Here is a 27,038-nt window from a genome sequence, read left to right as displayed (position 1 = left end):
TTTTAGAGGATTTGTTTTGCAAAAATTTGCAGTGCGCAATGCATTAACTCCGGGCGCATCTTCTTGGTAATTAGGATACCCTAAGAGGCCAATATGAGCTAAACACGAATTTAATGTAATAAGACTTGCTTCACACCCTGTATGTAAATCAATACATTTAAAATATTCAACTATTTTTAAAATGTTACTCAATTAATACTTGAGTAAATAAATTATTATGATTTATTTACCGATACCTCTATTTGTCAATAGTATCTTGAATAAGGGTTTATACCGCAGCCACCAAAAAACAAAATAGTTAAAGTTATACAATAAAAGTTCACTAGATATTCAGTTGATTTCTTTCTGGTATTAATCCCTAAAATACTTTGATAATATAACTGGTTTTCACAAATAATCAAAAATACGAGCAATAAATAAGTTCCATATTAAAAAAAAACAATTATTGCATTTAACAAATACATATATATATATTAAGATATGCAGATCGGGGCATTTTTTTAAACATTTTTTTAATCCATTATCATGTGTTTTTACTTTAATAATAAGGTGAAACCTTGTTTTAGAGTCCAGAAGTAAAAACCAAGTTTTCAATAACAAAATATTTCTTCAAAAATGTTGCACTTATTTATTCGTATTTGCTGTATTTTTCGTCTAAAACATAAAATCGATATTTATAGCGAAGTTGGCATGGAGCGGGGGAATAAGTAATACAAATTTGGCTAATTCCAAATGGCAAAGCATTGTTAAATGAACAATACCTATATAAGACTGAATATAAACTGACTAACTACTACTAGTAACTACTTAAATTCCTTAATAGAATAAAAATATGTGTTAAATGAATACTTCCGGAAGCAAGTACCAGGTCTAAAAAAAATCCTAGCACAAAATCTCCGCCTACAATCACACACGTGCTCTCGACCTTCACCGTGGTTAGGTAGTACGGCATGTACGCTGTTTTCTTCCGGCGTCTTAAGACGTCGCCGTCGTGTGTCGCAAGACGTAAAGTGACCTCGAGTACGAGGTTGCAATTCATTATATATAACTCTCCACCACAAAATTGCCCCGCATCTGTCTACAGCAGCGGTTCACCCACCTAGTGCACCCATAGAAGTACCTTCTAACATCATGAGATTCGTAAGTGTTAAAAGAAAACTACGAGCTTTATTGCCATTGTTAAGTGCTAGTGCGATTTTTATGAATTTGCTTTACTTTAAACTACCCCGATTGATTGATTTTTATTTGTTTTGAACGATCGCGAGTTTTAGTGCTATTACTTTGGATTAAGTGTTTATATGGAGAATGCATTTTGTGGTAATTAATTTCACGAACAGTTTTATGCTTTGGATATCTATTCCTCTTGATAATCAAATAAATTATATTATCAAACTTTAAATGGAATATTCTTACCCTACGGTTTACTAGAAAATCACTAATAAAATATATAGACTTTTTAACTTTTTTCTAAACTACTTATAAACACCTCATTTAATTTTTAAATTCCACTTATTAAAATATTTTTACCAATGAAAAAATTAAAGTCTTTATGTTTTATAACATAACGACTTTAATTTTTCAGTACTTTTTATATACATTTCTTTGTTTTGATTATTATTGATGCATTACTTTTAACTGCTATTTATTAAATTTTAAGATTTAAAATATTGGGTTTTCTTTTCCTGCACGTAAAACCATTTACTAAGGATTTGTTATTTAATACTACTTAAATGTTCTATTTAAAATATTTCGATTGTCGATTTGTCTTAACATAAGCAGTAGTATAGTACAAGAAATCAGTAACCAACCATTCAAATTATAAGTATCTATGTGAGTAGTGCAGTCTCGCAAGAGGCATTGTCTTGTGTTTTAATGTAATATGGTACTTTTATAATTTAACGAGAATATACCGTCAATTTTTGTAAATTAATTTCCTTTACACCTAGTATTAATAAGTAAGCAGTTAATATTACAAATTCATAATTTCAACATCATAAACTGTTTAAATTACTGTAGCCTTCCTTAGGTTATGAAACATTCTTGGTTAAAACAAATTTGCAGAAATCATAATATTTTTTTTTCAATATTACAGATAGGTAAAAGAAAGTTATGATGAACGAACTATGAATAAGAAAATATTGAAAATTTAACAATGTGCCAAGGTTATCGGGACCCACATAACTAAAATATTTTAATAGCTATAGCACCAACCGGAAGTAGAATACAGTCAATTTCATTTATTAAATGGGACATTTTATAATTACACTTTTAAAATCTATCTGAAAATCTTAAAACGTTTTATATATTATATTTAAAATGTAAAAAATTACGCTTGCAGGACGTCAAAAAAGATTTTTTTTCTTATACTGAAGGCTTTTGTTAAAATGCGGGACTAAGTAGTACTTTAGTAGGAGTTAGTTAGTCCGGGATTAGTAGTACTTCTATAATATCTTGCAAATAGTAAAGTGTTTAAAAGAGAGGATAATTAGAAATAAAGATAATTTTATTTGATTAGAAAAAAATTAATACGCCATCAAAATATAATCATGAAGCTCTAAAAGTTACCTTTAATATTTATTATCTTTTAAATTATTTTATTATTTATTAGTACAAGTAACGCTAAACTACTCTAAAAGGGGCATTTTTCTGTTTTTAATATACCTATTTATATATTTTTTTCTATAGATGCAATGTAATTTTTCCATTTGTATAAATGTGCATTTTAATCATGCATATAAATAAAATAATATTAATAATAATAGTAATGACAATAATTTTTATTTAGCATAAATAGCTACATACAAAAAAAAATCCCAAAAATTCATAAAAATAAAAATACCTATAATATTAATAATAATGTTTATAAACCTAATTCAACAACATATTTAGTAAGCAAGAATAAAAATATATCAAATCAAATTAAATTCAAAAATAATAAAAAGCCCTTATTAAGTTTTTATATTTTACTTATATGAATATTAAATATGTCAAATAACTTATTAAATTAGACTCAAAAACTAATTCTGTTGGAAAAAGTATATTTTTCATTTAAATTTATTGATTTATACTTTCTAAACTGTTTCTATAAAACGCGTTCTTACTACTAGTAACATTATCATTTATTCGTATAAGTAGATTATGAATATCGTTAAGAAATAGGCTTAAGAAATACAAAGACTCACTTCTGATCTGAAAAACGTTGCTTCCGATAAAAAAATGAAATAAAATAATTTCAAAACAAAATATTATGTTTATTTAAAATAGTAAATTTTATGATTTCATATAATAAAAGCTTGTTTAAAATGGATTACTATAAATATACACCAATATTTTTTGATATTTTCTTATAAATTTTAACAATTATTTTATGAATATATTTTAAATAAAAATAAAAACTGATTGTGCAACACATAAGCAACTTAATATTATGTGAAGCGATATGCCTCAGCGCACAAACAATGATTAAAATATTATGCGGGATACAATAATTAGTATTACTTTCAAATTTCAAAACATCCACTATAACGCGTTTTTCTACATAAACTGTCTCGATTACTTTAGGAATAAATTCCAAAATTTCGGCATACGAAAATTACAATTTTTAAAGCTATTAAGTGTGTTAAGTAGAGCATTCATATATTAATTCTTTTTTCATTGGCACCTTAAATAGACTATTTTTTTAGGTATGTACCACTTTACGTAAAAATTAAGTATGTAAATGCATGAAATTGGTCATGACTAAAAAAAGGAAAATAATAAGTTTGGAAATCTAAAGTAGAACTAGATGGTATGGTTTTTAACATGTACATCACAAAATTTATAATAATTGATCTCTTGCATCAGCGTTTTTATTCAGCAAAATTAACTAATTTAGTACTTCAATAATTAGTATATCCATTAAGACATTTTATCTTACAAAGATGTCAGATTATGAAATAAAGAAAATTGTTATTAAATATTTATTCTCTAGTTAAAGTTGTACTGTAAAAAAAATTGACTAAGGTGGAGTGAAATAATATATTTTATTCAATTCAATTTCAGCAAATCATCACAATAATTTAAAATTTTTAAACGAAACATATAAAAATATTATTATAAAAGGACCTGTTTAACATAGACTGCATAATTTATTATAACCAAAAATAGCGGAAAAATTATTAAATTGTAAATGTCCTACAATAGAAATCATTAAAAGATAATATTTCTGTATTTAGACCGATAGTGTCAAAACAAACTTTAAAACATTAAAACTTTAAATTGGGCCATACTACATTTCAAAAATGTATAGAGCAATAAAACCTTATTATGTCAGATATAAACAAAGACTACTGTTTCATTGCAAAATGCTTTCTTTTCATCAAGTGCAGATAGTTTCACACTCAGTATTAAATAAATTTATTACTTGTTTCACCTATTGTTTTTCCCTTATAAACAATGAAAATGATATGCCAAACGCGTACAGGTGGGATAATTAATTTAATGTAATAATATACATAGATATATACGAAGACTCTTATTATTATACATTATTATGCAATAAATAATTAACGAACTGTTATTGAGATCAGTAGCATCTTGTTTTTGAAAGTAATAAAAAAATCAGTCTGCCATTGTTGAATTGCCAGAGGTCAATTGTATTAAAACTTAAAATGTAAAAATATATTTAACGATTTTTTTTAATGAAAAGTGAAAAACATTCCAAAGAAACTTTAAAACAAAAATCACAGCAGGATATTAGACCAGGAGTTATGACTCAAGTTACCCAAAACTGTTTTCCCTATTGGCCGTTCTAGTACCTTAAATGTACTTTCCAACAATTTACCATGGATTCTTTAATGGCCTTTTTTCCGCAGGTCATACGGCTAATCTTTTCCGAGATGCCGCGAAGAATTATTCTTACTCGGATACCAGGTCTAGAGGTCACTTCCGAGCATATGAGAGCTTAAAAATGCATAAAACCAGTTATTTTATTACCGCAATCTATTATCATATAAAGAATAATATGATAATTAATTAGAAATTCTTATTAAAAAAATGTGTTTTAACTGTTTGTGCAAATTAAAGGTAAATTATTTAAATAAAACCCAATTTTGTTGACTGCAGTTAGTAAAAAAAGTGTAATTTCTTGGTTAAATTCAAAATAGAAATAGTCGTTTTATTTATTTTGTATGTTTATGCTATGCATTATATTTATGTATGTGGATATATATTTATCTTGACTACATGTCAGTTAGAAAGTGTCATCAATCGATTACAACCAAACTTTAAGCGTCAAAGTCACAAATTATTTGCATTTTTTATTTAACATTTCCTTTTCCAACAAATGCTCTCCTGTTATGGTATGTATTTTCTTATTTTATAGCCCGTAATATATCAGGAGTTATAGCCCGTAAGGTATCCAAAAATTTAGGCGAAAGATATATAAGTATTTCCTTTCAACTATTTTTTTTCGCTATATCAAAAAATATATGCGGTAATAGATTTTTAATCATCGATAATAAAATAAGTGGTTTTAATGCAACATCAATTTTAAATGCAAATACTAAATCTTTTTAGTTTTTTTTTCTTTTTTCAACTTTAAAACTGCTACCTCACTCAATAAAAATTCTAGAGGTAAAGAACTTTTCTGCAGATTAAAAATTTTGGTTTGTGGGATATTTAACTTATTAAAAAAATTATCGCGAAAGAAAATGTTTAATAAAAATCACAAATGGTTCTTAAACTTAATTCTTTTAATACCATGCTCGAGTAGTATCTTTAGAAAAATACAAAAATTATACTAAAAGCTTTATATGCGAAACAAATGTTTATGTCCATTCATAAAACGCAGAAATAAATCGTGCGTGTTACTTGCATTGCTAATTGGTCAACGCCCCATAAAATTATGAGCGAGCTTGTGCAGTTGAGAGAGCATGTTGAATATTTGTTTACGTCTAGTTTTCAACAGACTATAGTTAGAAATTATCTATTTGTATGATATCTGAACCCCTCGTAAGCGATATCGAGTATTCTACTATAACCTGCATCAACTGATCGACGCAAAAGTATGCATTTTTTCAAATTTGTAAGATATACAATAAACAAAAAAATATTTATAGTATAGACGCTCATACACTTAAACCAAAATGCTACTATCAAAGATTTAAGACTATATTTTTCATGCTATGATGTGTTCTTTATAGAAGGCATCGCGGATGAAAATATTACATTGTTTGCGCTACAGAGATGCTGGAAATGTTTATACTATAGAGCACATTTTAAAAATGACGAAGGTAATATTAGTTTAATATTATTTTTTTTTCTAATCACTTGAATAGATATAACATTTTAATTTTTAATCATCGCGCTTATACAATTTATTTCCACTTCTATGTAAACCACTATGTTTCATTTTTACAACTTTATTTTCATCACTTTCGAACCAATAACAAGGTACGCGCGATAACCATATGGCACATTCTTAATGTTTTTACATCCTATAAAACTTAAGGTTAAGTTGATAATTAAAACAGAAGACAATATTTTAATTTGGAATTAAGTAAATTTTTACCTCGCCAAGACTCGTGCCAAGAAGCGTGAGTATTTTATTTTCGTTAGGATGACCTAGTCACAGCTCTCTAAGTATATTCTTATTTATCATTAGTAAAAGAAGTACGCATCCAATATTTTTAGAGTCTAAGACTTTTTTCTACATGGATTCGATTATGTTTCAATTTGCCCAAGACACAACAACAACCTGTATATATAATAACCCTGACGGATTCCTTAGTCAAAAATTTGTAAAGTTTGTAAACACAAGAACACAATATTAGATTACATAACACGTAGTTATGTAATTTAATAGTAGTTTAGTAATCTAGTAGTAGGTCGGTAAAATAAAAAAAAGCTAAAAAAATATTTAGCGAAATAAATTAAAAAAAGGTGCGAATCAAGACAAGGATCTCGCAGCCTCATGATCGTTAGCGCCTAAATCACTAGTCATAAAGGACTTCAAATAATTCATTTATCATTTCATTAAAGCAATACGGTGCTCTAATAAGTTGAAGTCAAGAGATTTAAATTAAATTACATTACTTTAATGGTATATTTTCCAAGGAACCTACTTACCATTAAAATTTTTTAAATATTAAGCAGGATTAAGCGGCTTATCATCATCATCAAGTCCGAATTCTCTTCTGCGTGAACCCAAGTTATTGTACAAAATATAGTCTTCTAGTTTTAAGGCTTGAGTTCATGCATTCATATATGCAGCAGAAAATTATAGACAAAGCCTTAGTTAAAACAATGTGAAATTTTAAAAGTATTATTTTTTAAAATTAATGAGTTGTAAGCAATAAATCATAATACCGGAACGCTTATTATCAGAATTTGGTAGAAATAAAATACGAGAAGAAATGCTTTCATTCTGGTTATCCTGGGTATTTGTCTATTAGCTTTTAAAATGTTAACTATGTTTTTATGATAAAAACTTTTTCTATTTATCTTCATTAACCTTAACTTTTCCTTTCCTAAATAAATCACTTTGCATTTTCTCGAAAGCGCGATTAAGTCGGCACTATTGGTATCTTTGTTAATATTTAGTATAAAGGATTAATAAGATTCGCAAACTATACGGTATGATTTTTTTGATGATTTAAATAGTGGAAACAGAAAAAAATTAATATCGCGTTTTCGAGAAAATGTAAAAGAAAAAATTAATTTATCTTAAATGGAAACCCCTGTATATTTTAAGATAAATCAAAAGATAATTTTCTTAATAAAAAAGTTTATTTATACTAATAGCCTAAGTCTTAAAATAACAAAGTTAAAACGATATTAATAATTTTAAAAAGTTAGATTAATAAAAAAGTTAGTTCAAAAAAGTTTATTTGGGCCACAATTTAGGTTATTTATGTTATATTATTGTAAATCCCTGTATTTAAAATTTTCTAGAATTTCATTCTCTTGAAGATATTGATGTCCATGGGCAAAAACAGTGAAGAAAATTATAAAGATTTATAAATTTTTCCATGGGTCTTTAAAAGGGACCACGTTTCGTGATATGTAATTAATATTATATATATATATATTATTAATTATATTAATAATAATTATTAATTGCATATATATATTTCTCTCAATTTATTTTTTCTCAATTTATTCAAACATTATATCCACATACTGTTTTACAATAGAGGGGTCATGCCTAAGTTAATTTAACAACTTGTATGCAGTACTGTCCTCAAAAAAGTTGGGAAAAAAAACTAGTTTGTTATACAACTATTCTTAAAAGTCTACAATATATACAGATATACAAGGTGTCCCTCACCACCGCACCAAAACTCCGCCAGAGCACACCAGACCCAACCCCAAGCCAAACGAACCCAAAAGCCGCAGCCCCACCCCCACCCGCCCCCGAGCTACAGGGCGCCGAAGCCTCAATCACCAATTTGTGATTGTTGTAAAACTTTACATTTAAAAAAATAATAAAAAAATTGGCAACGTTGTATGGTCATTAGGGGACACCCAATAAAAATGTCTTTAAACATGCAGCAACTGCATGCATATATATATATATATATATATATATATATATATATATATATATATAATTAATTAATGCAGATATTGCCATCCAAGATATGGTCATCCAAGATAAATTTTCCATTATGTATATTATAAGAGTAGCAAGAAAGTAGTGCATAATGCATGTAAAACTTCTTAATTACCTGGTATACAAAAGTATAAGAAAGAAAGAAAGAAAGAAAGAAAATGTGCTATATTACGTAAGAATAATCTTGTGTACAAGCATCCTATAAGCTAAAAAAACAAAACACAAATACAATTTCAAAAATTGACAAAACAATGAACAAAATTAAACACAAAAAGACAAAACTTTTTGAACATACTTAAATTAAAGATAACTAAATAAAACAATCAATTACTAAATAAAGGTAAACTTGTTGACAAAACTAGAGAAGAAAAAAGGAAAAAAAGAAAACTTTCCAACATGTCCAAGGTTAAAACCTATCATTAAAAAAGTCATCCAGGTTATAATATGCCTTAGACAATAAAAGCGACTTTAATTCTCTTTTAAATTTCTTAATATCCGATATATGTCTAACACACAGAGGAACATGATTGTAAATTTTTTTACTTATGTAAATTAATGAGTTTTTGGTAAGGGAAGACGTAGGAATAGGTAGGGGAACATCATTTACACGACGAGTCAAATGGCCAGTGTCAGAGGGTAGTTTGGGAATTTTGTGAATAAGAGCAGCTGTTTCTAAGATAAAGAGTGAAAAAAGAGTTAGGATTTTTTCAGAAATGAAGAGGGGTTTGCAAGAATCTCTTAACTTAGCAGAACACAGGTATCTAACTGCTTTTTTTTGAATAACAAAGATAATGTTAAGTAGCCCCTTATTGGTTAAACCCCAAAAAAGGCAAGCCATACCGAATATGAGATTCAATAAGTGAAAAGTACACTGAACGTGCAACCACCCCTCCCAGCTCTTGTTTTGCCATTCTTACTGCGAAACATCCAGAAGATAATTTCCCAGCTAAATGTAAAATATGATCTTCAAACCGAAGGCGACCATCAATGGAAATTTCTAGGAACTTGCAGCACTCTTTATTCTGCAAGAGGGAATTTTCGTCAAACATCAGACCCTGAACATCGCACTTAAACCCCATAATAGACGTCTTTCTTACATTAAACATGAGCCTGTTGGAAGCACACCACCCTGATAAAATCTGAAGGTCTTCAAGGATACAAGTCTTAATATAGTCAGAATTTTTATGGCTCATCAGCAAACTGAACCACCTTGCCCTGCAGTTTCAATGAACTCAAGTCATCCACATACAGTAAAAATAACAGTGGTCCCAACACTGAACCCTGGGGAACGCCGCATTTTAGGGATCTAGAAGCAGACAAACGCATATATATATAATATAGATATGCAAAAGTGACCTTTATAAAACTTGTTCAGTAAGCTATTCCCCTATTACGTTTCGACCTGCATATATCTTTTCTGTTATTTCTGGTTTGGTTGCTATAGAGACTAACTTTGTCTTTTTAAATAGAATACCCTATTTGTGATTGCTTGTTTGCACTCCGCTGGAAAAAAATATGACTTTTTTTGTATTTAACATGTTCACTAATTTTTAACTGTTTCCAAAATATAGAGAAGTACGGGCATGTACAAATCTCTATTACTATCTTATACCTTCTACTTACGTCAAGATATTTTCCTGGCAGTGGTTTAAGATGTGTCCGCTAAGAGTTCCTGATTAATTTTTTACCTGTTAGTATTTAAAACAAAACTATAAGGGCCCGAGGATTTTTAAAAATTTGTACATTTAAAACTTGCTGGACTATTTTCGATGGACCACCCAGCGTATTTAGTGATGTATTGCCAAGATAGTATACGCTTAAAGGAAAATAACATATAAAACGGAAAATGAATATGTGAAATCACTAGGTACACATCATGCACAAATTTATTAATTTCTTTACAAACTGTTTTAAAAAACACAGTAAGATTTAACAATGAGAAAGAAAAACGCATGAACCGAAAGAAAAACTGCTATATTTGTAATTCTCGCTTTTACTTGTTGAAGATGGTATAAAGTGATATTTGAAAGTGTCCGTTTATGTATTAGGTTGACTGCACAAGCAAATATCTTTAACAAGCGAGAGTTGCAGTTTTGTGCATAGAAATTGTTTTGCGCAATTATTACTAAAGTAAATAGATACATTTGTTTTAAAGAAACGTGTTTTGAGGTTACTCTTTTTTATAAACCTTTCGTATTTAGCCACTAACGATGACATTTTTATTTAATCTAATTCTTGACTAGTATATTGAAAATCCCTGTTGATATTTCATAGGCAGGCTCTTAACTTTTTAAGTTTGGCATAACCCTTTTTTATCGTTCTTACTATAAATGTCAGCCCCTAAGTCTTACTAATATTCGACCCTCAGTAATAAACAACACTAAGGTAGATAAGTATATGTTTTTATACATTTTGATTAGAACTTTCCTAACAATATTTTTTGTCTGTAATATTCACCGAGACCATGAAAATAGAATTTTGTTAATTAGTAGTAATTATTCTTAGTCCTCTATTTTTTATCATACATTTTTTAAATTCTTTCATGAAAGTAGGCTTTACTTTAGCATCTCTTGGAGTAATGTCACTATATGATATGTAAATTTGTATACTAAACATTACAGATATTTTAAACATCTTTTGTACTTGCCAATATAAACCTATAACTATAATATAACCTATATATAAATACTCAGTTTTTTCATAAATTTAATTTTATAATAGGTTTAAACTAAATTAACTAAATCCAAGCGAATGTCAAACTTTCGAATATTGCGTCGTATTTTTAAAGAAATATGTTTGGTTTTTAAGATGATCCAAATTCAAGAGGAGAAAATCTAAAAACATTTGTAAAAGTTTTGATAGAAAATAAAAGACATCTTCGGGGGAAGATTAAAACTCAATTTTAATCTTAACCCGTTTTAATCTTCTCCCGAAGATGTTAATATCGTTCGAGAGTAACAATAAAGAGTTTTGATTAGTGGTTAAACTGTCTCGTAATTTGAGCGTCATACCAAAGGTTCAACAACAGGACTACCAACTGTCTTGTTAGCCATAAAAAAATTTAAAATTCTCGTTTCCTTTTCGATAAAATTAATTTGATTTGACTAACATTAAAGCAGTCACGGCCCACTTCATTTTTTTTTAAATTTGATAGTTTCATCGTGTTTAATACTGATCCTTTTTCATTTACCAGCGATATTTTCAAAAACGGTTTATTGTATAAAAAAAATGCAAGAAATAAAAATTTAATATTTTGTCATAGATAATTAGATAGTGTTGCTGGATTTGTAATTTTCTTATCGGAAACAGATGATAAAGGCTATTAGAAGGCTAAGCACACCTAAATCCTCTCCTAAAATTGGATTATACCATTTTTGGGGCAGAAAATGATAAGAGTACCCAAAAAAACGGGGACGTTAGGCACATTGGGATACACACCAATAATGCTAGGATGAATCTTTTTTTTGATTGAATATCCATCGCAAAGTTTACACAGCAAAATTATTTCCTAACTAACAAGTGACTTCAAGCATCGTATCGCTCTGCGGGCAATGTTTTGACGTGAATTTTATAAATTGAAACTTTAGAAATATATTTAGTATATAATAAAGTAATAATACTTCAAAAAAGATATTCACAAATTGCTTTTGGTTTGATTTTTGTTATGAAAAAGGCTATTGAAAAAAGAACTCATTATATTCTAGGCCATTTACCAAAATAGATTACTAAAATTTTTATAATTAGTTTGATAATTCTCATACTAAAACTACAATAAAATTCATTCTTATTCTATAGTCAATCACTAAAATATGTGAGAAATATGTAAACTTAAGCTTACGTATATGCATTCAATATAATAGTCTTATGAAATTATTATTACAAATCACTATCTTCTGGTTATCAAAAAAAAATCTGCATATATTGGGGATACTTTATTAGAAATATATAGATTATCCTAACAAGATACCATCAAACATTAAGGAGTAAAAGAAGATATCGAAACATCGAATCGAATCATTTTTGTTTATTAAACATACTAGGTGTAACCCGTTTGGAATTTCATAAAATATATTATTTGTAACTTGATGAGATCATAAAATGAACTTAGTTCAGCAATTTCTCTAATGATGAATTTGAAGAGGAGGTTTCGCGCTTTTTCCCCTATATTAACCCCTTTGGTTCATTCCTTTGTCTTATCTTCTTAAGAACTGCTGAAACTGCTAAGTATAATGGTAAGTTGTAGCCATATAGAAGCTATTCTCGGAATATCCCAAAGGTTTACCAAGACCATAAGCCGAGGAGACAATGTAATCTTTATATTTAAGTATGTTATAATGTATTTCTCAATAAAACAAAATTATAACATTATTAAACAGGGATCTAATTAACGCGCTAAATCATATTGTATAGGGTGGTATATATTTAACACATGAATTTAGTTTTGCATGCATTTGCTGACCTATATAGATAAAACAGAAAATGTTGAGACGATTACGTCTCGTTTCTTTTACGTCTCATTAGCTTTACATTTTCGTAATGTTATATACTTTGAGAATAAATTATATAGAAAATTTAGCTAATTGTGTATACTGCATATCAATGATTGAAAGTTTTTTGTACATTGTACAATGATTGCGAAATATTGGAAGACTTAAAATCATATACCTGAAGTATGATCTAATGATTTAAAAATGTACTTTTAAAGCTTTGTTTTCATTTCTTATTAAATAATGAAGTATCCTTTCTCCTTTATATATCTTCATTTCATATAAAAATATAAATTTTATAGTGCGTGACTGAATTTGTTACTAATTAAAACTTTAAAGGTGTCAATTATTCTTCTCTAGGAACTGGCCGTAAGAACTTTATAAAAAAACCGCATGTTTATTATTCCTTACGTAATACAAAAATCAGCTGAGCAGTTTGTTATACGTACGGTTTATTTAGTTATGGTAACAGTGTTGCCATATCTTAACTTAGAATCGTATATTGTTTAAAAATATATTTATCCTTAACAGAAAAAAACGGATTTTTCTTCAGACATAAAATAAGAATTTTTAAAGTAATGTTGAATTGGGTTATCTTTAGATATAAAATTAGTTGAAAACCATTTATCTAAGGATTAAAATTATAAAATTTAACAGAGGGGACATACTTGAATACGAAAAAGTAATTATCTATTACGCAATAGTTTAAAAAATATTATTTTCTTTCACTATACTAAATACGTTAATAATTCTTTCAAACCGAGGAATGCGGATAATTTTTTAACACAAAAAAAACTTCAAATAAAAAACATTAGTTGGCAACATTATACAAACATTACTTGCATGACGGACGTGACATAGTACTACCAATTGACCAAGCGACCTTGCCGCATGAAGGTCGTAGTGGCCGTATAGTAGCGGAGCGGTGAGCTTTCCCTTTTAATGAACGAATGCAACTGGAGATCGTTGCCGCAACCCACCTTCCACCATTTCTTTGAGAAAGGTGCGGTTGCAACCGTATCCTGCTTTGCGCCAGTAAAATTAGTTTTAAAGACATTTTAATCATTCTGATATTGATTCAGTAAATAGATCTTTAATAATTTCGAATATTTTTGAACTGAATGTAACACTTAAAGACTGCACCAATTTTGAAGCATCTTTAAAAACAAATTCTACAAATGAATTAGTTAGTATTTAAACATATATTCATAAAATATTGCATTATTTTCTTGTAAGAAAAGGAAATCGGTACTCATAAAAAAAGTAAATGAATTAAGGAATGTTAGCATCCAAATTTAATAGTCAAATGATATTATGCAACCGCCCTCGCATTATTAATATTAGTGCTTGCATATGTCCAGTCAGCAATTACTGTTATACACATTTTTTCCTTTTTGATAAATGTTGCACGAGAGAATCAGACCGTGACACTCACGAATTCTTAAGTATTTACCGTTTATTGTTACAACAGTGTAAATTTTCAGGTTTAGCGCCAACTGCCTACACGTTTAAGGAACTATCGACTTAGATAAGTGTTAATTCACATTAGAAGTCTAAAAAGAAAGTAAAAGTAAACTATACTTTTTGAAATTAATTAAGTCTATATATTGTATGAAAATGTCAAAGTAATTAAGGAGCTGCATTATCGAACATATTTTTTTATATCAAAAACAATTTTCATTAAAACATTTTTCTGTAGATATTCTCTATAAAAAATATTTTGTGTGGTATTTATCAAATATCTAGCAAGCATCAGTTATTAGTTTAATTGTTTTTACCCTAAGTTTTTCATTCCTTTTTAGAAAGGACCTCTTTTACCGTATATAGGGTGATAAATATTTTACAGGTGTTTTAATGAAAACTTGAAAAATCTATTTCTTTTTATATGTCAAATTATATGTTAATCTCTGAAAGTCTTAAGAAAAGATGTTTGTAGTTAATAATTAATTTTATCTAATAATAAAAGCTTAAGTTAATTAACCCGACATCCCATTAATTTAATAGTACTTGACATAACTAAGATATTTTCATTTTATTTCATTTATTGATATTTCCAAGTTATTTGATTTTTGAGATTATTTAAGTTTTACGTAAAAAATGACGTTTGTAGTTCGCCACAAAATCATAATTTATTCCTGTGGGAAAGTTTTCATCATTATTAAATTTCGCTTCTCCAAGAAGAAGATAGACTTAAAAATATTTGCAAATTATTTGACAAATAGCAATACAGGGGAATCAAGAAAGTACCAACATTTAATTGAGACAGTGGCCAAATAATGAAATTATTATTTTTTACATAGAAACCGCTTATTTTTATTTCTACATATTAAAATACTAAATTAAAACATCATCCGTTTCTTAAATCAAAAGTAAATTTCTAAGTAAAAAATATTCTTTGACCTTAAAATGTGATTCCTAAATTACGGAGCACAGCTTAGAATATTCACTTATGGTCGTTAAGATCGTTACATTATTATAAAATCGTCTTTCCCAGCTGATGTGCCTGATATCTGGAAAAGAGCCCTCTTTATACGTGTTGCTAAGCTCAGCCCCACCCCAAAATAGCCCAGCTTCCAATAACATCCGAAATGTTGGAGAAAATTGTAAAAGCTAAAATGCTATCTTTTTCGAAAAGGTATAATATCAAAACTTAACTCTTAAAAATATTGTAATAGTCATTGTTAGTAGTAGTCATTAACATGACTAAAAGTATTTGACACTCTAAATACTGACTGTTATATAAATTTGACATTTATTTATGCAATAGGGAACAGGCTCTAAGAGTTATTGATACTGAGGGAATATAGTGAGCGTCTTAGACTGGAGGATTGCTTGGGTCGCTTCTATTGGCAGTTTTTAGTTCACCATATAAAACAATGCTAATACCATATTTATGCAAAAGATTTACTATCTAAAACCAAGTTTTCATCTTATTTTTCTAATTTAGAATAAATACCACCGGCTAATAAAAAAAATCTTATTGAACGCCTTGCACTCTAATAAACCGCGGACATGCATGCATTTAGTACATAAATATACGCACCGTACAGAATTTTTTAATATTATTTTTTCCAAAGACTAGTAATAAACTCTATAAGTTTGTTAATTAAAATATTACCTTTTAGTCAGTTAGGCGTAACAATGCTAATATGTATTTACACTGTATTTTAACCTTAACCAATATGCATATCTATGTTTTTCATTTAATTAAATTTAATATGTATTTTATTTTTAAAGACAATTAGTACCAATCTATGAACTAGTTTTTAAGACAATTGTTTCAATCAATCGTCGAGTTACATATCGCTCAATTTATTTCGGTTTCAGCCTTTCTAAAAATGATGGAGAATGAAGAATGATCGCAGGTTAGAAATTTGCGGATCTAGTTGTTTCTATTTAACCTTTTAATAGTTTTTAGCCTTTGTTATAGTAGTAAAATCTAATTTTTGAATTTCTGTTGTCTTTTTTTTAAATAAAGCATTACCTTTTAGTTGGAAAGTATCTCTTACCGTTCTAGTGTGAACGGTCTGTATTACTTTTTTTTTCAAAAAAGGTATGTTAATAGTATTCTGGCTTTTTTTGCATTTTATCAATTTTGGCCTTAGTCCATCCTGCAATACCAAAAGAATATGTTAATACATTAATACCACATTAATACTTATATTATTAAACAGCTTTCGGCTGCCAAGATTCGTTTTAAGAAGGCATCTCCTATTTGCATTACTTTCTTTGTTATTCCGTTCTTTATAATTCGATCAATATTTCATTGAGTTTGTTTTATTCCTAAATATTTATAGGTTTTTTTTGATGTCCATGGCTTTGATGATCTGCCTGTATTCCGTCTGAAAATTATCTGATTGTAACTTACCCCCAATTATGTTAATGCGGAATTTATCTAATACAAAGGCTATATAGAAAATGCATACCATTGACTTATTTACGTTGACCATTCAAGCGCTGTCTAGGTGTTCTTACTTGACTGAGTGCTGGCTGAGCTTTCTGTACATTATCTGCTTTTGTATATGTTGCGTCAAGGTAAAAAAGTAGTTTCTTGCATGATAGCTGGCCACCTCCTCAGCATCCTGCCATCGATGGCTCATATACTGTAATCTCCAGCGCCCGCGCCAGACATGCTCTAGCGATCCCCAGGCAGCGGCTCATCTGCAAGTTACGAAGCTTCCTCTACTCTCCATTTTTATGGCTGGTGTGCCACCAGTTATCCCTGGCGATCCAGGTCGCCTTAATAGTCGCCTCTTACCAAAGGCTGGCCATCCTAGAGAGCTATTCTTCGAAGGCCCTCCGAAAAGCGAATAACTTATTTTGATTTTCATGAAATTTCATGCCAAATGGCATCGTCCTCTTAACCCAGATATCTAAGATATCAAAAGGCTTAGCCTCTTTGGGGACCCTTTTCTTATTAAGGATAGTTTGTAAGATATATATTTTTATTACGGCTAGATATAAGTTAACAATAAACTTAAATCTAAGCAGCTCACACTTTATTATTAGTTGTACAGCTACTACGTTATATAAATTGTTAAAACATTGATCTTATTATTTTGCTTCTTTTTTAGACATTCATATTTGCCTTCGTGGCCTGTTTCCTTGCAAATGTTGTTCGAGCACAGTTTGGAGTAGTCGACTTTAGTTCATTTGGAGGTTTCGGATTAGATAGCGCACTAACCTCAGCGAGAGACCCTAGACAGAACCCTGGTCCCGTGGTGTTTCCACCGGCTCCTCCAGACAATGGCGAAACTAGCGGTGTAGTTGTAGGTGCTTCTGGCTATGGATTCGTACCACCAAATAGTCCACGTAAGTACTTTGGACTAAAACAAAGGTCCTACGACAAACTAAAATAGGTCAAAACCAAGCAAAAAAAGCAAAAAAAGACTAATTGATTTTTTTTTAATTTTAACTTTATAATTACATTTTATAAGTATTTATTAATCATTATTTTATAAGTAATTCAAACATTTTCTAATCTTTAAACACTTAATGAATTTAACGTTTATTATTATTTTGCAATTTTGTTGTAGATTAAAATATGTAATAAATCGACCACTTGAGAGCAACGTTTGCTTCTAATAGCTATAATTACCATATATCACACCATACACATTTTAACATTTGGACTTAGTAAAAGTTGTAATAATTATTAATCCAAGTACCATTTCGCCATCTGTGTGGAACATCTGCTTTTAATCTAAAAGGCTTTTGCTTTTATGATAAGCTGTGCGATTATTTAAATTTCACTTTACATTAAATATATACTGGTGTCTAACTTTATCTATTAATTTATGGCCTTTATACGCGTATAACAAATAAATATTTGCAAGATAAATTGTATTGCTTTATAATAGTGTTTCTTGATTTTATTGAATTTATCTGCTCTACTTCTTTAAAAAATATTTAACTAAATAATTGATAAAATATGATATTGAAATTATTAGCAAGGACAACTTTAAATCTTTATTGAGTGATAGCAATTTTAACCCCTACAGTGAAGTGATTTTAAGTTGTTATTTTATAAATAATTTTAATAAATGAAAAAAAAATTGAACTATTTTAACCAGACTCATATAATAAAATATTATCTAACCTCAATTATAAAAAGTCCGTTTTTGATTCCAATGAGGCAAATTACAATAACATGAGATCTAATTTCTTTTTGGGTTATGGATAATGATCTAATGGTATAATTATTATTAATTAATTGCTTAACAGTGATTTGTATTTGATTCAATTATAGTATTTTTTTGTAAATTATTGTTCTGTTAGCTTAGTTAATATGATTGTATTATTTGTCCCTATAATGGATTCATTTTGTTAGACAATAAATAAAATTGTTAAATTATATAAAGTTGTAAAAAGTTGAAAAAAAAAAAACAATTTTTTGTGTTGTCCTTTAGCAGTCCGTATTTTTTTAAAAAATGATTGGGGGAACATTTTCTTTTTTACAAAAAAAGACCCAACTTTTTTTTCTTGTCTGTACTCAAAAATTGGAAATTGCTCACCTCCCAAGGAGTTGGACCAATTTTAAGTCGAAAAGTTTATATACGTTTATATAAACGGTGCTTAAAAATTATGTTTTCAAGATATTGAGTGCTAAAGTTTTATTTTTTTTCTAAATATTGCGGTTCAATTTTTATAAACTATCAAGAATAATATGAAAATTAAATGACAACGTCATAATGTTTAAAATAACCAAACAATAGTGGCTGCTAGCGAACGAAGCCAAGTTTTAAAAGTATATTTCTAGACCACAACGTCCTCAATCAAAATTTAGTTTACAATTTTAAACTCTTAAGAGTGTGTAAAAAAATGTATTAAAAATTAATAATAAAATAAAACATCTTTTATATATACATCAATAAAATTACTAAATAGCAATGCAGTTTTTATAGCGCTACATCGTAAAAGCTTTAAACAGAAGTGAAATCGACATTTTCAGTTTTTAATCATAGTATTTTAAAATAAATATTTATATTTTTACGGTCTTAATTTTATTGTGTATTTGTAGCCGTAGCTTCATATTTGAATTCATTAATAATCAACATTCATGTAGATCACGCATGGCAATGATCATCATAAGAAAAAACGTTTGGTTAATATTAAAAAATTTTATTTCAGGAGCTAGGTCGCAGAATCTAATATAGGTGCTCAATAAATAACTATAGAATTTGTTAAGAGGTAAGATTTTGTAAATATTATATTTCTATAAATATTTTTTTTCTATAATTATCACGTAGAATTGAGTCATTTATTTGCACCTTAATATTTAAATTAAGTATCTAAAAAATTCTATTACAATTAAAATATGAATTTCTCTCAATCCAGGTGTTTGCTAAATTAAACTATAATACCAAAATACACCGATTACTATTATGAGCTAACTTAAAACCTAGATATTTTTAAAACTCCTAAACATAAATGGTTTTAGATAACTACTAGAAAGAAAATAAAATTATAATTAGATCAGTTTGATAAATAAAGAAATATATATCAAATGACAAGGAGGTGACATAAGTCACCAATAAAAAGTCATTAGTCATGAAAATTAATCCTAGAGGAAGTTTTCATATTTTTTGTGAAAATAATTTAACTTAAAAACAATAGGTATTTATTCGATTTACTTTCGATTATTTACTTTACTATTAATAATTTACTTATATAACGACTAATGTAATGATAAATGTTTTTTTCTATTATAAACTATATTCATATGGAATAATTTTTTAAAGTCGATAATGCTTAAGTAAGGAGCTAAAATTCAATAAATAATCGTAGTTTTAAAAGTTGGATAATAGCTAATTATTATTAGAGAAAATTTACAAACCAAAAAAACTGTTTTTAGCAAAATAAATCAATTTAACAATTAGTAAAAAAGCTCCTATAAGTTGATTTAGCTAAGAAATGAGTTTAATTTTTAAAGCAAATGATAGTTATCTAACAGTCCATATAAATGCAGATTTCACCACAACAAATTTAAAAGGGTATTTTTAAATCAAAATCTTTTAAATACACACATTTGTACTGTATATAAGATTTCAGGGAATATGTAGGCAATCTACCGAACTTGGATAGCTTGCAAGAAAATAAACAACCTCTGCAAATCATGATTTTCTTTAAATAACTTTTAAAATACTTTGAACAATTTCATGAAACATAGTGATGAGTAGAAAAGCATCCTTAAAAATTAATCGATTAGAGACATATCTAGATAATTTTGATTTCCAGGGACAAACTTTAAAACATTCTTAGTATTTTATATACGCTGTAATATTAAACTAAAAATGTACGTGCTTTAGATATTATGAATATTGCTTAAAAAAATGACAGATTATTTTGGAGAAATTGCAAGTAAAGTTTTCCAATTAGCCTTTTCGTTAAGTGTTAATGAATTCAAACTGATATTTAAGATACAATAGACCCATATTGTTGTCTGGCCATAAATGTAATTTGTGAGTTAAGTTAATAGTGTCATTTTTTAAAAATCAAGGAATTAATTAGTAAAAAGAATTGGCCAAGTAAAGATTGCAATTTATTCATGTCTATCCAAAACTTAATTCGAGAATTCCATTAATAATTTTTTTAGTTACAGCAAATATGTTCTTATGTATAATTTAATAAATACAAAGTATTTTAAAAATTTTGACAAAATGATATTTCGAGGCGTTCTTTAAAGGCTAAGAACTGTACTTAAAGATCTGTAAGAAACATTTTATTAAAACTTTCCTTTTTTTCTTTCGTAAGACCCAAATCTAGCAGATTTGACACATACTCTGGGATACCCAGTATATTTCTTAAGGCAAATGTACAAACATATTTAAAAAAATATTTCCTATATACAGGGTGTTTCTTAACCTATACGCATAAACTTGGGAAATTATTGCTGACGGCAAATAATGACTAATAGTGAAAAAAAAATTTAGTAAAATAGTTTTAGTTACGGAGATAAACGACTTATTAATTAAAATTCAGAAAAAACGTAAATTCTCCAAAATAAATGTTTATTTAACTATTATAGTAACTGTTCGAAGTTATTTCCATGACTTTCAATACATAATTGAGCACGCCTAATCCAAGAGTTGCAGACAGCAGCTAATCCAGGTTGTAGTCGAATTTCCTCGGCGGTCGCAAATACCCGATTTCTTAATTCTTGTTCATTGTCAACTTCGGTTACATACACCAGAGATTGTAGGTGGCCCCAAAAATAAAATTCAAGCGGAGTAAGGTCGGGTGATCGAGGAGGCCATCCAATTGGACCACCTCGGCCTATCCATCGTTCGGGGCACATTCGATCCAAATGCCGTCGCACTGGTCGCGCAAAATGTGGTGGAGCACCATGTGTGAAGAAACCACAAATTCTGCCTAATGTGAAGAGGTACTTCTTCAAAGAGTACCGGTAAATTTTGTCGCAAGAATTGTAAATAAAGAGCACCAGTTAGGCGATAGACTATCCAAAATGAAAGGGCCAATAAGTATTCCGTTTACAATTCCAGCCCACACATTTACTGAAAATCGTTGTTGAAAGTTTGTTCGCCGAATGGCATGCGGATTTTCAACTGCCCAAAAATGCGTGTTGCGAAAATTGTAAATACCATTGCGTGTGAAAATTGCTTCATCCGTAGCTAAAATGTTCCTGGTAAAGTTTGGGTTTAACTGCTGCTGATGTAACAACCACTCGCAAAAGTTTACTCGAGGCGCATGATCCCTTGGAAGTAAAGCTTGTACCCTTTGGACGTGAAATGGATACAGTAATTCATGCCTTAAAATTCGCCAAACTGTGACTGGTGATAATCCAAATTGCGTTGCAATTGTTCTAGTGCTTATGTCAGGATGCTCTTCGATGATATCTAAAATCAAATTGTCCAGATTTAAAATACGCCTAGGTCTAATGGCTCCACCATGTTGCCCTGGCCTCGGCCGCAAATTTTCAGTTTCTCTACCCCGCTGAGGCGCTGAACCACACGCAAAAAAGCTTCACGTGACGGATGATACCTATGAGGAAACCTTTGTGCATAAAGATTAGCTGCAGCCACACTGTTTTGTCTTGATTCTCCGTATGCCAGTAACATATCCATTAGTTCCTCATTTGAAAAATTATGCGGCATAATTTTAATGAAAAATGAAATACGACCACAACTGTATCAACTGATAGCAAAGTAGGTACTACTAAACATAATAAACATCCGGACTTGTTTACTTCTTAATTTGAAAACAAAATTCCACCTGACAAAGTTATTACATTTTTGTGAAAAAAAAAGAATTATCTCAGAAACTAAAAATATTTTACTTAAATTTTTTTTCACTATTAGTTATTATTTATCATTAGCAATAATTTCCCAAGTTTATGCGTATAGTTTAAGAAACACCCTGTATATAATGGGTATAAGATTTTATTGAATTTCATTAGGCCTGAATAGATTAAAATATTTGCGTTGAGCCATTAGAAAATAGAATACTAATTATTATTGTAGGAGATAACAAGCGTTTTGAAAAAATATACAAACTATTCAGTATTCAGTTATACATGGCTTTTAGTCTTTATAAAATAATATAAATATAAAAAAAGATCTTCATTTAATTTTCTGACCGAATTTAATAAATTTGGTCTCGTTTAAAAAAAATAAGGTTTAGCAGTTTACGAGAAAATACTCGCTATATCACATTGGTTTCTAATAATGTTTCTATAATTTCTGAAACTTTAATTTACACTTGTTTTCCATTTTTTTTCCGGAAGAAATATAACAATCTTTGTGTGTTCATTTCCTTTTTGGACTTGCAAGCGGGTTTCCTCTGGGTAAAAATACACCGAAATCACATTGCTTAAGAAGTACAAGAACTGTTCTGAATTTACTTAAAAATGGAGTGGAAGTAATAGTTAATTATGTTAAAATAAAACAGGTTGACGGTAAATAGTGGATATGCAAAAGATGAGCTACCTTTAAATATGAACTAATATAATATTGAATGCATTAAAAAGTTTTGAGAGAAAATATTAGAAAGGTATAAAGATATTGTTTTAAGAGCAAAAAATATCTTTTAAATTTGATTTTATTGTATATGAAACAGTCCCTTAATATTTGAAAAATCGCCCTATAAAATATTTCACATCAACTTAGAGGCGTTATTTTTTGACCCTAAAATATATCTGGTGACTCACAAGAAAAGGGCACACTTAATAAATTTTTACTCTTTAAGATAAACAAATTAAATTTGGTATATTGATAGAATGGTTATAAGAGTATCTTTTGACATATTTAGTTATTTTCTGTTAATCCGACGTGACACTTTCTTATTCTAAATGTTATACTTAATATATGATTACGTCTTTTGATAGAAAATATATTCATCATAGAAAATGAATTTATTAATCGCAGAAACATCATTATTTTTAACATTTAAAATAGAGTGCCATGAATACGTTAAAAGTTTTAATCTTTAATCAAGTAATTACGGAAAATTAGTTTTCATTGTATTTTACAACATCCGTATTTTTTAAACTTATGGATGATTTCCAAAACCATCGATTGCCGACATCCGTTTTTTCTTCGTCTAAACTGATAAAATCCCTTCAACTGTTATTTTGATCCTAGAGTATATACATACAGTGTGGTGACTTTAACTGGAATAAATTCAGTTAAAACTAATCAAATTTTATCTCGCTAAATTCCTGAGACTAGCTGAGTAAGACTTCTGTCCACATAACCAATTATCATTAGGATTGCAATCTTGTGGGATTCGAATAAATAGGGCATTTTTTCAATATAAGTTAACTTATTTAACAACTGGTTGAAATTCACTTTAACAGTGACACTACAACCATGTCAGGAAATGTCTCGATACCAATAAAATAAAAACGCTAAACAAACACGCCAAAAATTTACCAACACAAAATATTTCGAGACTTTTAATAATTTAATGGTTTGGTTTATCGTATTTCTCCTTTAGATAATCACAAAAGTAAATAGAGCAATTTAATCAGGAAAAAGGGCTCTTTTCAATGAGAGATAAAAAAAAGTGGTTTTCCATTTGAAAAAAAAAGTTTGGGTTAATTTGGACCCCCCCTGTAGGTGTAATCAATCAATTTTATTTTTTTTTACAACCATTGATAGCATAATGAATGCCCTTTAAAATAATGTATCACACCATGGGGTAGCCATTTGGCATACCAAAGTTTGGCGTAAATAAAATATTTGCTTACACATTTACCGATTTAATTTTTTTTGGTACCGTTGAATAGAGAATTTTCCTCTGCTTACTATGATGTATCACACGACATATTAAAGTGAGGTTTGCTGGAGGTTGACAGAACTTCAGTAAATGCATAATTAAACGTCCCCCTGTATATCTAATTTGATGTGTGTTGTTAATAATTGTATCTTCTATGGTTGGCGCTTTAATTTCCATACCTGTATAAACATATGTTATGAAAAATCTAAAATTAAATAAAATAAGTCTGATCTAGCAGATTGCGTATTAACCAATTCAGCCAGATAAAACGCGGAAAAGTTTGATGGCTTCGTGTTTTATCAGGATGATTCAAGATCTGTCTAGTAATAATCAGACAAAGCAGTACAATTCAAATATACGGGCAAAAATACTACAATTATTTTTAATATTACAAATATTATTAAACCGTCTACTTAATTTTTTCTATTTTTTAAGACCTAGATAACCTAAGATTGAAAATGTTAATATTTAATCAAGTGATTAAGTATTTTATGGTATTTATTCAAGCAAGATAAGCTCGAATAACAGTTTGACTTTGGAGTTTAATACTGAATATGAAAATTTGTTTAAACTTGTCGGACTTGAATACTTTTATTTTCAGGGAGATATTTAGACATTATAACTTGAACCCTGTAATGAAGGCGGCATTAAGCCTTATTTTTTCTATTCAATAAAATTTGATAGAATTCATTAGTGGTGCAGTTCCTTAAGTCTAGATTAAAGAAAGCTGAGTGGCATAAATTTTTAATTTTATATCTCTCTACAAAAGGAAATCGAAGAGAGATTGCGGATCCTTCGATAGCACCAGCTTTAACTTTTCCAGGAAAGTGTTTAAAAGACGTGTTTAGTAAAATATTTGAAATTTCAGTGCATGGCAACACGTAGCTCAAGTAAAAAAAGCGAAATCTTCAAGAAAATTTAAAGCATTTAAAAAAATAATGGTAAATGTCACCCTAGCTAAATGAATTTTTATAATGGAAATTTATATTTATATAGGTTCCGCTGAAGGTAAAAATATACGAGTCCGCGGTTTCTTTTTTTAATTTCACTTGACATTGACATTCAAACCTTATTGGATTGGTTTCGATGGGCCTTCCCTGTACACCACTCAAAATGTCTGTGTAAGTTCTCAGGAGTATTATGTAACTCAAAATGTCACTCGATCTTATCTTCTATATCTTCAACCAATAGACATGCTGGTAGCCATTTGGCGTAAAGATGTTTTTTTCTGGTGACACGTTATCAATATCGACGAGTTTGTTCTCACATATTGTAAATCGGTATCTTGAGAATACAACTGACTGAAATTACTTATAATTTTTTTTTGTATAAGTGACAATATCGACAGTACTTTAGATAAACAGAAAAACACATATAATTAATTAACTTCGCTTTAAATACCTTTAGAAATTATTCTACTTATTATTATCCCACTAAGATGGACGGTACCCCTAACATACAAACAATACCCAGTATACTTTCTGCAGTCATTTTTACCTGCAATAAATAACAATTTTTGTCGCTTTTGATATGCCACTGTTTTAGATATGATTATAACCTATAAATCAGCTTTGTTTTTGTTTTGTTTTTTTCGACACCTTTGGCAACGCCGCAAAATAACTTTACGTTGTAGCATTCATACAAGATATGTTTAAGTCTTTGTGTGATACCAATTTATACATCAATTTAATAAATCTTTTCTTAATATGTAAAAATACTTTCAAATCTGTCATTCTCTTTAGCTATCTGAAACGTAACTGCTAAGTATTGCATTAAGCAGTATTATCCAGGAAATACTAGTATTAACCGAATGAAGCTAAAGCAATTTGCTTAAATAATTCGTGTTTTATCCGAATAAATTTACTATTATCATATTATTAAAATGTTTTTTTTTAATTTAGGAACTTCAGGTCCAAGGTCCAAGTTTCACTTCACATTCTTCTAGCCATCTCTACCAAACATCAATTTAATTCAAGAATCTCATGATTAGCTTCATAGTAGCTGTTTGTAAATAATATATACAAGGTGTGCTATATGATGCTGTGTAAATAAGTATTGCTAATGTAATATGTGTGTCTTAGCGTCGTAGCCATTATTTGACTGTTGTTAAATATTGTTACATCCAGTTTTAGCTTTCTAATTTAAGTATTTAATTCAAACCTTATTGTATTAGTAGAAATGTCAGCACATATTTATTTAAAATAAAGATATTTTGTTAGTAA

General features: G+C 28.8%; 1 protein-coding gene and 1 long non-coding RNA gene across 3 annotated transcripts; both read left to right on the top strand.

Annotated features, from left to right (window-relative positions):
- The first annotated feature begins 971 nt into the window (after positions 1-971).
- On the top strand, positions 972-27,038 carry LOC126742625 (uncharacterized). Of its 2 annotated transcripts, none has more exons than XM_050449361.1 (3): positions 972-1,140; positions 17,655-17,892; positions 26,718-27,038. In XM_050449361.1, exons 1-3 carry the CDS (start codon positions 1,132-1,134, stop codon positions 26,759-26,761), a joined length of 291 nt encoding a protein of 96 aa, XP_050305318.1. In that variant the 5' UTR covers positions 972-1,131; the 3' UTR covers positions 26,762-27,038. The 2 variants fall into 2 exon arrangements, with proteins under 2 accessions (XP_050305318.1, XP_050305316.1); XM_050449359.1 differs by lacking the exon at positions 972-1,140 and adding an exon at positions 1,156-1,317.
- Positions 5,259-8,486, top strand: LOC126742629 (uncharacterized). Its single transcript, XR_007662621.1, has 2 exons — positions 5,259-5,339; positions 8,289-8,486. It is a non-coding gene; the product is annotated as an uncharacterized LOC126742629 (long non-coding RNA).

The sequence above is a fragment of the Anthonomus grandis genome, chromosome 12 (assembly GCF_022605725.1).
Source record: "Anthonomus grandis grandis chromosome 12, icAntGran1.3, whole genome shotgun sequence".
NCBI classification, from domain to species: Eukaryota; Metazoa; Arthropoda; class Insecta; order Coleoptera; family Curculionidae; genus Anthonomus; species Anthonomus grandis.
This window is presented reverse-complemented; position numbering and strand designations above follow the sequence as displayed.

Coding starts and splice junctions, on each gene's coding strand:
- LOC126742625 (XM_050449359.1), top strand. Junction 17,893..26,717: donor CGTACCACCAAATAGTCCAC/GTAAGTACTTTG, acceptor TTTTTAATTTAG/GAACTTCAGGTCCAAGGTCC.